This window comes from Haliaeetus albicilla, chromosome 28 (genome assembly GCF_947461875.1).
Source record: "Haliaeetus albicilla chromosome 28, bHalAlb1.1, whole genome shotgun sequence".
NCBI classification, from domain to species: domain Eukaryota; kingdom Metazoa; phylum Chordata; class Aves; order Accipitriformes; family Accipitridae; genus Haliaeetus; species Haliaeetus albicilla.
Window position 1 is genome coordinate 10,551,254 of NC_091510.1, and position 13,415 is coordinate 10,564,668.

The 13,415-nt window shown below is 38.3% G+C and overlaps 1 protein-coding gene across 3 annotated transcripts in view; it reads left to right on the forward strand.

Annotated features, from left to right (window-relative positions):
- Nucleotides 1-13,415, forward strand: part of PPP1R12A (protein phosphatase 1 regulatory subunit 12A) — a 126,002-nt gene that overhangs the window by 49,486 nt on the left and 63,101 nt on the right. For all 3 annotated transcript variants that reach the window (XM_069773425.1, XM_069773424.1, XM_069773426.1), the window contains exon 2: nucleotides 632-762. In XM_069773425.1, the coding sequence (XP_069629526.1) occupies nucleotides 632-762 (131 nt within the window). The remainder of the gene's footprint in view (nucleotides 1-631; nucleotides 763-13,415) is intronic.

The following is a 13,415-nucleotide window of genomic DNA, read 5'->3' on the forward strand; positions in this document are numbered from 1 at the left end:
ACTCAAGTAAGTTTATAAACAGCAGTGATTAATAGACTGTTAAAAGGTGTATGGTGGTATAGAATACGCTGCAGTAGAAAATAGCAGGAGGGTGTTGAAATGCGATGTAGCATCCCCTTCCATACTCCTTAGTCTCAACTGCATTATAATTAAAACCATGTTACGGTATTGTTTTCCAAACTGCTCCCTATCTCTTGGTCACAACAATTCTACTTCGTGGTGTAGCTGTTTATTCAATTGTAATATCCACTCAAGTGACTGAGCTGGGCCTGGGATGGAGCGAGGGCCTGGGGGCTTAATGGAGGGAACCACTTTGTACTGGAGAACAAGGTTGCAGTGGGGATTGTAAACGGCTTCTCAGAAAACGGGAACAAATCTATCTGAGGAAATCATATTTGTTGGTTTTGTTAAGCTCTGCTTTAATTAATTTATTTAAGGATTTTTTTACAAATCTGCTGCTTTTCTCTCAAGTTCTTCCTGTCTTGCTGTCAAACCCCAACAAATAAACCCTACTCCCTCATCAGACCTGAAAATACTTAACCTTTTTTCCTGAAGATGTTGCTTAAAGATGCATGGTATTGTAGAACAGCTTTCATATGAACTTATTTCTTAAATGTTTCTTTCTTTATAGGCTTGTATAGATGATAACGTAGATATGGTGAAATTTCTGGTGGAAAATGGAGCAAATATTAATCAACCAGATAATGAAGGCTGGATACCTCTACATGCAGCTGCTTCCTGTGGATATCTTGATATAGCAGAGTAAGACTTTTTCCTCTATTTTTGTAATACATGTATTTTGCTAATACATTGTTAAAGGGGCACTAGAAACAGATGGCATTCATAAATTGTCTTTATAGTTGCCTCTGGGACGCGTAGTGAGAGAGAATGCTTTTATATTGTGTGTTGGTTATGAAGCGTGCTCTCTGCATAACTGTGAATTGCATTTTCTCTTTCTAGCTTTCTTACATTGTATCTTAGGTAGCTGTAAGATGTAAACATTTAAGATTGTTCATGACTGTCAAATTTTTTTTTTTAATTATTTTCTTCTGTAGAAAGGTTGTTACGGGGGGAGGCACAGGGAGAAAGTTCAAATTTACATTTTATTAGTAGTCTCAAACATTATCCCGGGATAAGTCTATGTGTAGGAGATTAATTTTGCAATTGTATTTGCAGTCTCGAAACTTCTTTTTCAGGTGTGGTATAAAGTGGTGACTTCTGCTAATTATTTTGGCTATGGAGCAAAATCTTACAGTTGAAGTTAGATGCCTGTTATGGTACTAGTTAAAGCTTACTCAGTACTAAATTCCAGGAGTGGTTTTGTTGTTATTCTTGAAGCCTGTTGAGGGCCACTGAAGATACGCTAAAATCAAATTTTTCCAGAGGTTGTCTGTTGTAACCTGAAGTAATGCTTGATTTGAGAAAATGTGTGGCATATGTTGTTCAGCATGCTGTTCTTGCAGTAAAGAAGGTAATAGTGTAGTCTAAAAACCCTTTGGGTAAACACAAACTTCATTACTTCTGCTAAAGTCAGTGTGATGTCTCATCCAGTGTAAGACTTGGATAAAATACAAAGTAGCATCTTATCATGTAACTAGGTTACTGTACTAATTACAGTGGCGATAGATGGAAATTGTAAATTTAGGGGATTGTTTATTGATGTTCTGTTCTGTGAGTTCGAGAGGGTTAATTGTTTGAATCTTAAGGGAAAGGAAAAATTCTGGAGACTCTTGTATATCATCTTCACTGGGAAAATTTTTTTTTTGGTGTTCATAGAGTGAAGTGCTTGGTATATCCTTTTTCTAACTGGGACACGGTGTGACCGCTGAGTTCTGTAATCTGCCTTTCTACACTGTACAGATGTTTGATGCTGTAATCTCCCTTGCATGCATGCTGGAAGTGTTTACTTGTTGGCTATACTATGACAAGAATTTCCCTACAAGCTGAGATAATATAAGCCTTTCTTCAGTTTAGTGGAGGTAAAACACCTGCCTTTTCCCACAATAGGAAAAAGCTGGATAAATGTTCTTGGTTTGGCATTGCAGCCTAATGTAGGCAGATGTTCAGGGAAGAAAGAGCAATGTCCCTTGTCCACAAGACAGTTTTTCACTATTAACTTGAGTATCTGAAATCTATAATATTGCTGAAGTCTGTCATCTGTTTTTTATTCTCTCAGACTGGGACAGGACCTGTCTGCATATTTTCTATAGATATCCTTTAAAGAAACGAGATTATTGGAGTATAATCCTGTTGGATGTGGGACATCTAAGCTGTTGGAAGAGCAGTGTTTTTAAGGTGCAAGGAGTTTTGAAGATAAGCTGTTGAAACAAATTTCCACATACAGCTGAGAAGGGTAACCTGACCTGAATGGAGCAATATTTATATCTGATGAGGCCCATAGAGTTCAGATTTTCTTCAAACTGCTTCTCCAGGAGCTCAGCTTCAAATAATTTGCAAAACTGACAGCAGAATTTGCAGCTGAAGCAAAACTAGGGGAAGATGAAAGGACGATACAATAATTTACTAGAGGTTAGAAATTTGGTTTTTATTTGGCCTGTGGTATGCTCTGGGTCCAGCATCTGCTTTAGTGAGGATGCATCTTTCTTGGGAAGCATGAGAATGTGTGTTTCTGTGTGTCTGTGGCTGAATCCGATATGTTTAATTTTTAGCACTAAATTTTCTGCTTCATGGAAGGAAGCTTTTAATTTGGCCAAATTATGGAACTTACAGATGTAGTTCTGAAAAGATTGCAGCTAATAGCTTGTCATCTTTCTGTCCTATATGATGTGGACTATGACATCCTCTGTTCATTTCCTGTTTTCTTGCAAGGTGCAAGAGAGAAGAGAGTCAGGCAATGGGTTCTGGTGTTTTCTAACTTTGTTAATGAAGGGCTGCAGAGAGTCTGACCTGTGCTTCGCTTTCTCCTCCTCCTGTGGAACTGCCTGTTGCACAGCTTTGTAGGGCTTCTCCAGTTGGAGACTCAGCAATCTATTTTTGCTTCCTCTGCTGCCATCTTAAGTCTTCTTAGGGCTTCCTTCAGATGTAAATAGCTGGAATTTATTTCTCTTGAAATAGCACAATCTGTAAAATCCTCCAAATATGCAAATTTAGTTAATATATTGATTTTGTTTACAATGCTTATATTTTTACAATTCATAAGAAAAACATGGCATGATAGCATACTTTCATTATTTCAGGTTTTCATGTCTCAAAATCTAAAATTATGTCTAAGAAAGCAACAGAGCTAGGAGATGGAAATGCATTTCTATGTTTATAATGTAATTTAGGGACTTTCTAGCACTAAGTATGTCCTCTGTATGTTGACTATGTTCACCTTTCAACCTTAACATTCTTCATGTATGCGTGTACATCACTTTCTAGGCTTAAAAGAGGGGGAAAGAAAGCAGAAGTTCTGTTAACATTGCATGATAACTCTTGCGTGATTCATCACTAGGATTAAAGTCTATGAAGTATAAGTGAGGTGGAGTGTGTTGGGGTTTACAGATCTGTTAATAGGATGTGAAACCTTGGTTTTGCTTTCAAAATGAAAAAAAAAGTTTAATCGTTACAAACCTCTATAGTACAATCTTTATCATAGTTTTTCTTCTCCTGATGCTCATTTGACTTCCATAGGATTATATTTGGGGTGGTTAATGTACTTTGTTATAGAGTAAGAAAGGCTTCTGTTCAGACTGCTTTTGTATTTTAATCCATACACAAACAATCTCACAGTTCAGCTATTCTTTCTATGTATTCCATCCATTTGCTACTAACACCCATTTCCTATTACGTACAGTAAATAGGAATGACTGGGAGTCACTCCGGGTTGGTACAGAATGGTGCCTGCCTATTTGATCAATGCAGGAACCTTCCCATTTTTGCTGTGCTTTCACTGAACACCTGATTCTCTCTCTCCCTTTCTCTTGCTCTGTAATGTACACATTCTTCTTAGGTAGCACCTGCTGCTACTCAGCTGTTCCTGAGAGGGTGCACCCATGTGCTGGAGAACTGGGAGCAGAACAGGGTATGTAGGTGGTAGGGAGCTTCTCCGAAAAAAACTCTGGATATCTCAGGGAGCCACCACTTCAGCCGAGTTTTGGTGCCGGTCCTGTGCTAATTGCTAATGGGCTGAGTGAATTTGTGGCATTGCCCGCACTCGTTGGGGTTTTTATTTTGCTCTGGGTACCTGCGCTGTCTGGCCAATGGGCTTCTCACTGCGGGTGTATTCCCTGTCCCCGTCATCCTCCACTGTGCTCACCAGTCCTATGGCATCTTCTTCCAGCAGTATCTCCCATCCCATTTCAGTTTTCTGCTCCTTTGGAACAGCCGCCTTCTCTTGAATAGGCTTCCCGTCTCCTTTAAATAATGCATCTTCTAGTTTAAGAAATGTTAGTCTTGTAGAAGCCCACTTCAGGTGCAGTACAGCAAGAGAACACAGTTCAGTGTGAAATAAAGTGTCAGCTGGTTGCAGATGGAGAGTTGTGCTGTAAAAGCAAAAACTCTGCCATGGAGAGCAACTGCTCCTTTTGTTTCCATTGTTGTTTCTGAGATCTGTAAATGCTGGGAGTGCTTCAGCTTACTGGAAATTCTTTGAATACTTTAATTTTAGAATCGCCTACTTAAGTTAGTGTTTATCTAGTTTATGATCATGTGAATTAGCTTACAAATAATTTTAATATGAATGTTTTAAATTAAAATTCTTCAAAATTGCCAAAACAGGTGGATTTTGTGTAGCACGTTCTCTTTTTCTATTCTTCTCCAATTTTTTCATATAAAGAAAGCTTTACACAAAGTCTCCAATGTGTTAGTATGAATTAAAAAGTCAGCATCAAATGCTATGAAAAATTATAGTTATGTGGAAACAAACTTTAATGCAGGAGGACTTAACAGAAATTGTTTGTGCATTCTTTAAGATGGTATTTAATGGGTAGGACCCTTAAATTTACCTCTGTAAAACTCTTTTTAAAAATATTTGGGTGTATATAATGAATTTTTTTATCTGATAGATCTCTTCCACAATTTAAAAGCTTGTATATTATTTCAGTATCAGGGAACAAATTTTTAGAATGCAAAAAATGTAATAGAGGAAGAAAAATAGCACACAGTGGCATTTAAGAAACAGAATTTAAAATGCATACTTTTTTATTCCTCTCTGCTTTGTATTGTACCAGATTAATGTAAAATAGATCTGAAATGGTAGAAATTTCTTTTCTGTTCAAGAATTAAAGTATGTGTTAAAAATGTATTTTGTTGTGGGCTTTATACCATGCCTAGTTGTGAGTGTGTAGTTCATTTATTTTGAAGCTAGTTTGCAAGTATTTAGAGGCTATAATATAGTTTACTACTTAAATACAAATGCTCTTTCATTTTGCCCAGAATGAATGAAGGTGCATCTTCCAGCAAGTGTAAGAAAAGCGTTTTTCAAGAAAACCTTAGAAGTCAGTGGCAGTTACACTTCTGTGCAAAAAAAACCAAGGGGGAGGGAGATGTCTCCTGAGGGAAGAATAGGGTTTTTATACCTTCATGGAGCGGGTACTACATCTGAGTAACAGTTTGCCAAATGTTGCTGTAGATACAAAAATTTCTCATGGGTTCAAAGGATGAGAAATCCACTGAGGGTGGATACATAAAAAAATACAAACAGAGCATACATACATACAAATGGGATCTGGTTCAGGAAATCCATGAAAGTTGTTGGAGACTGGAAAGTTATTACAGGAAAAGCAGCATGTGTTTGCCCCATTTTTATCCTCCTTGAAGATGTGCTCGCTTTTGGAGACAGGCGAGATGTTAAATGGATGTTTGGTTTAACTCAGTACGGTTGCTTTTATGTTTGGGAGGCATGTTTGGTACACGTAGTTACAGACACAGACCATAAGACTTAACACAGTTTCAAAATACACCTTTATTGTACAGGTTTTAAAGGCTGAAGCATATGATTACAGTTAGAAAGAGAGTAACTTTGTAATTTCAGAGCCTCCTCACTCAGTTTGTTTAGGAAGAGAATAGCAGCTTGACCAACTCTGCTGCTCTACAACCCAGCTCGCCCGCTTTCCTTCCTGCCCAAAGTTTCCTATGTCGTGTCCCCTCCTTCCCCTAATACTTAAAGCAGACTTTAAAAGGCTTGCGTGTAACCACTGCCTTGCTGCTGACGCCCATCTGTTTTTCCAGACTCCAGACACCTGAAGGTGAACCCAGCCAAACTAGTTTGCTGAAGCCTCAGCAAGCCATTGTCCCAGGATCTATTTTAGTAACAGTCCATTAAGACTAAATGAGTGATGATTGTCTGGTATATGGAGGAGTGAGAGACTGTCCTGCAAACCTGTAGTTGAACACATGGGTGTTTCATGGTAGGTGGTTTACTTACAGCTCTAATTGCCTTGCGGGGACTGCTGTGGGTGCTGGGTGGTAGTGATTCCTGCCCGTGGTACAAGGACAGGACCAGTGCTCCTCTGGCAGCAGCTAGTGAAGGGGATTCAGTGCCATTTCACAATATGCTTGATGTGATCTAACTTGAGACTACTGCAGAAATAGGCAGTCATTCCCTTCTCTCCTTGGTTTTCCCTCCTCCACAGGCTTTTACCCCCTCTTTTGCATTATCTAATGATCACACAACAATGTGGGAACTCTTAGTGTAAGACTAGCCTTCAGGGGGTTTGGAGGGTTTGCTCGCTTTTGGATCAGTGAGCTGGTCTGGCTTGCCAGCAGCAGTTGGCATAGATATGCGGGTATAAAAAAAAAAATTCTGTGCTGCTTTTGAGACAGGGCTTGTACCTCTGATCAGAAGCCTGGCTGTGGAGAGCTGCCTGTGCTGAGGTGGAGTCCTCTCCTTCATCTCCTACCCCATGAGTCTCAACCAGCTGGTACTGTTGAATGTTCTTCCGCGATATCTGAGAGTGGTGGTGCCACAAAATATGTTTCAAAGCAGTTGCTTCTGATCCATTTCTTTCTAAGTTTTAATAACTTGATCATCTAGAGCTATTGCTTGCTGGAGTGTTTTTAATCTAAACTCTTTTGCCATAACCCATTATAATCCTATAAGAGCAAGACATTATTTAGGCAAAGCAGACTGATAAAAATGTCAGGGATGGCTCCCATCTCCTTTAGCTTTGTTCCCAGTTATGGTTTTAACTACCTGAGTATGAAGTGACGTTATTAGTGATACATTCAGAAATGGGTCTTTGGAGGATAATCAGAAGTTTGGATTTGTGAATGATAAGGTGAAGTTGGTGGTCTGATGTAAACCACATGGAGACTGATTATGCAAACTGATACAGGGTTTGGTCTGATAGAGATGCTACAAGGTGAATGGACATTTTTGTCAGGATTCCAGATGTTACTTTATAAGACACAAGGAAATGTTAGCTGGAGGAGTAGAATTAAAAGGAAGAAGCACCAAAGATGAAACTTGATACAACCCACTCATTAAATGAGAAGAGAACTTCAGAAGGATATATTATAAAACAAGCCATGTGACAAAATAAAAGCAGGGAAAGAGATTTATTCTCAGCCAAAGAAGAACAGCTCTTCTAGAAGAATGACTGACTTCTTACAAGTTGACACTGGTAAAGATGCAGTGTTTGTTTTGAGAGCTGCGAAAAGGTCACTGCAGGCTTTGGGAGATTGTTTCAGTTCATTCTATTTGGTGCCTTGTTTCTTTCTGGAAGAACAGATTGGGGAAAAACCATTAATGGGAGAGAAAAATATGGTAGTATGGTAGTCTCTTCCCCCCCTAAACAATGTGTGATGCTCGTTCTTTATCAGCAACATAAAAGTTCCTCCTCCTCCAAACTGTATTAGATATCTGCAAGGATAAAGCTAAATTCCATTAGAGAAAATAATGGAGAAATTTGGAGAAGATCAGTGAGCTAGTATCAGTTGGCATTTTCTTTTACAAATATGTACTGTGGCAGTAGACTGTTTTCAACATGTTTTTGCTGCATATTCTGTATGTCCTAAGAATAATGAAACACTAATTAAGTTGTTTAGGTTGATGGTGAAATTCCCCTTTTAATATCATGTGATTATGTGGTAGAGTTTAATCTTTTCTACTGTGTAGCTGTGATTTGATGTTTGGGTAAAAAACAGCTGGCAGAAATACGCAGTAAGATATGGTTGATGGGTTAGAGGAAATCATAGGACCTAACTGATTTGATACCTGTTTGTTCAACAGAGGCAGTCTAGGAGAGCTGGTCACTCTAGGATGCACAAAGACATTGTTCTATAGCTGCCTTCTTCAGATGGGATTACTGTGTGCATCTCCACTTGTGACCCTAAATATTTGTTAGTAAGTATATTGGGTTTCTGTTCTTCTAAAGGTAAATCTACTAGACCTTTAAGTTCAAAGATACCTTCTTCAGGGGCATATGATTTAGTGGAACGTATCTTTTTTTCTTTTAATATATTTTAGCAGTTCATTGCATCTAATGAAAAGTCAAGGGACTGATGCCCAATGTAAAGTTCAGAGCACTCTAATTTTTGGCTGAAAAAAGAATTTGAAAGTGCAGCACATGTCTAAAAAAGCCATCCTGCTTTGAGAAGTGATGTGGATAGGAAAGATCTTACTTGTTTATCACAGAGCATTGATTTTATTGGTATCCTGAGAACAGTGTAGGGTAGATATCTTACCTGTGAATTCTGAAGTTGAATGTGATACATATGGAAGAGAAGAACATGTGGAAGAGTGATACATATGGAAGCCTGGGAGCTTGGGTAGACTCCTGAGAAACGTAACACACCAGGTCCTCCCTGGATGATGGCTTCTAACTGCCCATTGCCACCGATCGACTCCTGTTTTCTAGGGGTGACTGGAACATGGGAGAGCAGCTCTAGACACATGAGCAACCAGGTTTTGATTTGAGCAAGTGCTTGATAAGTATGGCACACTGTCACTTGTGAGGGCCTCATCAACTAATTCAAAATTGCTGTTTTAGAGAGAGGTGCTGATAGATTCTTCTTAGATTGTAGAATCTGTGGAATTGTCAGTGCCATTAAATTATTTTTATATCCGGTAACTGAATAAACACTATACTCAATATTTAATTCATAGTAAAGTTGGTTTTGAGTGTTGTTTTCTAGGAGAAAACATGGGTGTGATGTAGATTGGCACTTCTGTGCATCTCAGTTTTTATTTTCTTTCAGCTTTTACTTGAGCGTTTTTCTCTATTGGGAGTTTGACCCTATTCTGCCACATACAGTAGACTTTCTAATGACACTAAAGCAACTTACGACCTACTTACCCTTTCTTACAGCTGTGTCTTTTGTTGGATATCCTAAACTACGTCATTTCGGTGCAAATGATCCTAATCTGTGTGTATTTTTCTAGTCTTATCCCTGACTGAGGCAGGATAAAAGCTGCTTGAATTCTTCTGGAATCCGTGTAAATCTAGTGTGGTATCTCTAGAGACATAAGGCTGCTGTGCATTGAGAGAGAGTTATTGGGATACAATTCAGATATTAAGACGTAAAAATGTAGGGGTTTTTATACACAGCAGGTATGACAGGAAAAAAGTATAAAAAAGGAATTAACTGAAACCTCTTGATTACAGATGAGATACTGCTTATCAAATTTGAATAAATAGAGTTTCTTTTGGAAGAAATGTGTTTTCAAGGAGGTTCAAAGTGGACTGGACAGGTAAACAACTGCTCTGAATTGCACATTGCAACTCAGACCAAGTTCAGTACTACCCGGTGATACTAAAAGCTGCACTGTGATGGTAATGTTGCTTTGTAGAGACATTTGATCACTATGTTATTGCATAATATAATTACAAACCAGATAAGTTCTGTGATGTAGTGATTATATCTGTGCTAATATGTGTTTAAGCACAAGAAAAGAATTGATCTCGGTTTAAATTTTTCTGATACAAATGCCAACATGTGGCTCTTGGAGGAAAATATGCTTCTTAATTATTAGGTCCACACTCATGACTACCACTGAAATACAAACCAGCAGTTAAAAATCAGAATTTTTGGTGCTACTATATCCAAATATAGCAATGCTACTCTTGGCATAAGGCAGGAGGGACAGTGAGCTAGTGGTGTGATCACGTTTTGCTGGTGAGGAATTAGCTGAGGAAGGTAGGCAGCAGCACGGTTTTACTTCTTCCTCCTTTTCTGCCTCCATGGTGTTGTCACCTCTTCTTTTCAATCAGTGCAACTCAATCCCAAATGCTGACCTTGATGCCACTTGCGTAAATCACCACAAACGCTTGGAGACTTGCTGCAGGAAAGCATCCCGAGCACAGGGAGTGTCGTGAGCTAGAGTTACTGTATGTACTCTTCTGCAGCTGCAACAAGATATTTTTCAAACTTAACCTTCATTTTTGCGCTAAGGGGTGCAGACTTCAAAGTAAAGGAGAGAAACACTTGTTCACAAAGTGCGTAGTGAAATTAACATTTGATATACACTTTAAAAATATGTTTTGTTTCGCTTTCTTTCCTGCTGAAGTTTTTGCCCTGTATTCCATCCTGACATTACCAGGCTCCAGATCTTTGGTTTTTTTCTTTTTTGTAAGTAGGTTATAGCATATGTTTCCCTATATAGCTTTCTTCATGTTTCCTACTTTCCTCTTCTCAGTCACTGTTTACTTTCACCTAAACATTGCTCTGCCACCTCTCGTATGTCTTTCCTCTATATGGATACAGTAAAATATGAAGGCTTAGTTGCTTTTCGTAGGCTGCAAGTAGGAATTATTCCTGTTCCATCTTTTCACTGTTAATGTTTAGGTGTCTGCCTATGTACACATATTTCTAGATCTTATTGCTGGCTTTTTTCAGAGCTTTCTTGGAACACAGGAGGACTAAGACTAACCAGATACTGTTATCTACACTGTTTCTTCTATGCTCCTGCATACCTAGAAGGAAAACAGATGTGATTCTAGTTACTGTGCTTCCTCGGGTGTGCAAGTTGCAGTGGAGGCTGGGGACAGCCAGCTATGTGCAGAGCTCAGTGGTGTGGTGTACGTTGTGGAGTGTTTGCTTCATAAACATAAATATGTTTTTCGTATAGGTACAGTATTTAGAATTGATAGAAAGTGCTGTTTGTGTAGGCAGAATTTTTTTTCTCATCTCTGTGGCATACTACTTTGATAGCTTTGGGACTATTTGACAATTTTGAAGCAAGGGTGTGTGTCTCCAAGAAGCCTTTCATAACAGCTTCATGAGGAAGAATCAGAAGCTGGATTTGGTGCTGTCTGGAGGAGCTCTTGCATATTGAAGGATATAAAAAAGTCTTTTCAAACTGGTCCGTAATTTAGAAAAACACATATGCTGAAATCTGGATTAGAGTGGTGAAAATTGAAAAGAAGCGTACCTTCCCATTTGGTTAAAATCATTTGGCCATTTGTTTCTCAACTGGTTTTTTTTTAATTGTTGGTTTGTTTTTTTTAAACACGTCTAGCTATCTGAAATTCTCAGCTTTTGTGTTCTGCAAGAGGAAATCATAAATTCACCTCAGATCTCTTATTGTTATCAATTGTCTTAAAATCATCACTCATGTATTTCAGGAGAAGTAATATCTAGTTTTGCCAAATAATCCTAATTGGCCTTATTTAACTTGGTGTTTTGTGTAGCTGCTGGCTGATGATACTGCTCATAGGGGGAGCATTCCTGTTTAGAAGTCCTGCAGCATTTTTTTCCCGAGAGATGCAAGTGAGAATCTTCTGGAATTTGCAAAGAACCATAACCTTGAAAGTGCCTGAGTTTTATCATGATGTGATTTTAATTTAAATGCCGACACAGAAGCCTGTCTTCTTGTGTCAGTCTCTATTTGGTTCTAAAAGTTTAGAAGCAGAAGGTTGAGGCACAGCCGCAACTGACAGCGTGGGATGGCGTTTTGCAGAGTGCCTGAATAAGACATCCCTATGAGTTTGACTTAATTGTTTTTCAAGTCGTTTGATTTATTCTACATCGGTCTTAAAATCGTGCAGGAGAAAGTATTGTTGGCCCAATTGAATTTGTACAGTTTTGGTCCCAGTATTGAACATGGAGCCTTCATTTTCTTCTGTAAATCACAGATTCAGGAGAAAAGACAACTGCAGGGGTATCTCAGCTGTGGGGAAAGGAGGACGAGGGAAATTATGTGTAGGTTGTTGCTAAAGAGGGCGAGGAGATGCTGTGTTGTGCATCTCCGCCAAATGCTTACAAGGGTTACGATACATATTTCAAAACCAGTGAAATTGTGGCTTTTATCGTTACATTTATATGGCTTTTGAATAATGTGTTCAAAAGCAAGTGTGACAGTGTGAGGATGCATGAGAGAGTATTTGAGTATTTTGGGTACTGGCTGTTCACTCGTATTCAACCGATGGTACATTTTTCCTTGAAACTTGCCCACTGACACAGGACATATACGTACTATGTACCACAACAGAATTTAGCACAATGTTATTCTAATGCTATTGTATTTGCTTCAAGTTTGTATTACTTAAGATTTTTTTAAGAAAAGAAAAAGGCCAGGCCTTTCTTTAGTATGTTATTTTGAGAAGTACACCTTAGAAATTCAAGAATCACAAAGAAGTTGTAATTTTATCTCTTGATATATTGTATATGCCGGTAGGTATACCTTTGCTTGCCTGGCCTTTAAATATTATTTTTTGCTGCAAATTTAAAGGGGAAAAAAAACCCCAAACCCTGACCCAAACCAAAACCACTTTTGAGAAGGGCTAGGGAGCTTGAGGTAGCATTTCTACTTCTGGGTTAATAACAACATTGTTAAGAATTTAAATTTGAAGTGAAACTCTTCTGCAATGAGAAGTGTTCCAGGCCAGGCTGGATGGGGCTTTGAGCAACCCGGTCTAGTGGAAGGTGTCCCTGCCCATGGCAGGGGGGTGGGAACTAGATGATCTTTAAGGTCCCTTCCAACCCAAACCAGTCTATCATTCTATGATTCTATGAAAATATTTAAAGAAATATTCCAAGACACTCAAGCTAATAGAAGGTCTGAAAAGGATCAGGTGTTACAGTTTTAGTGTACTTGAACTTAAAAAAAAAATAAAATTGGAAACAGCGATGTTAAAATTTTCTATTTTTTATTTGTTAAATGTCTCTTGAAGGTCTAATTGTTTGGCCAGATTTATTATGGATGTCTTTTTATTAGTAAATTGAATGATTTACAAAGATGTACTTTTAAAAGTGTATTGGTACTTTATATTTTAAAAAAATCAGTGAAATAATTCTGAAAGGCATTTAAAAGAAGGCAATTAAAACACACATTCCAAAGATATGTAAGTTTTTAATTTGTTTTTACATCCCGTGGACTGTGGGGCAGATTTTTTTTACATTGTTTGTTTCCTCAAATGACGGCTTGCACAGCTGCCTGAACACCGTGACACTTTTTCTGTCTTTGGCTCCTTATTATCATTCATTTAAGACACTCATGGAATTAATTTGAATGCCACCATCTATGTATTTAG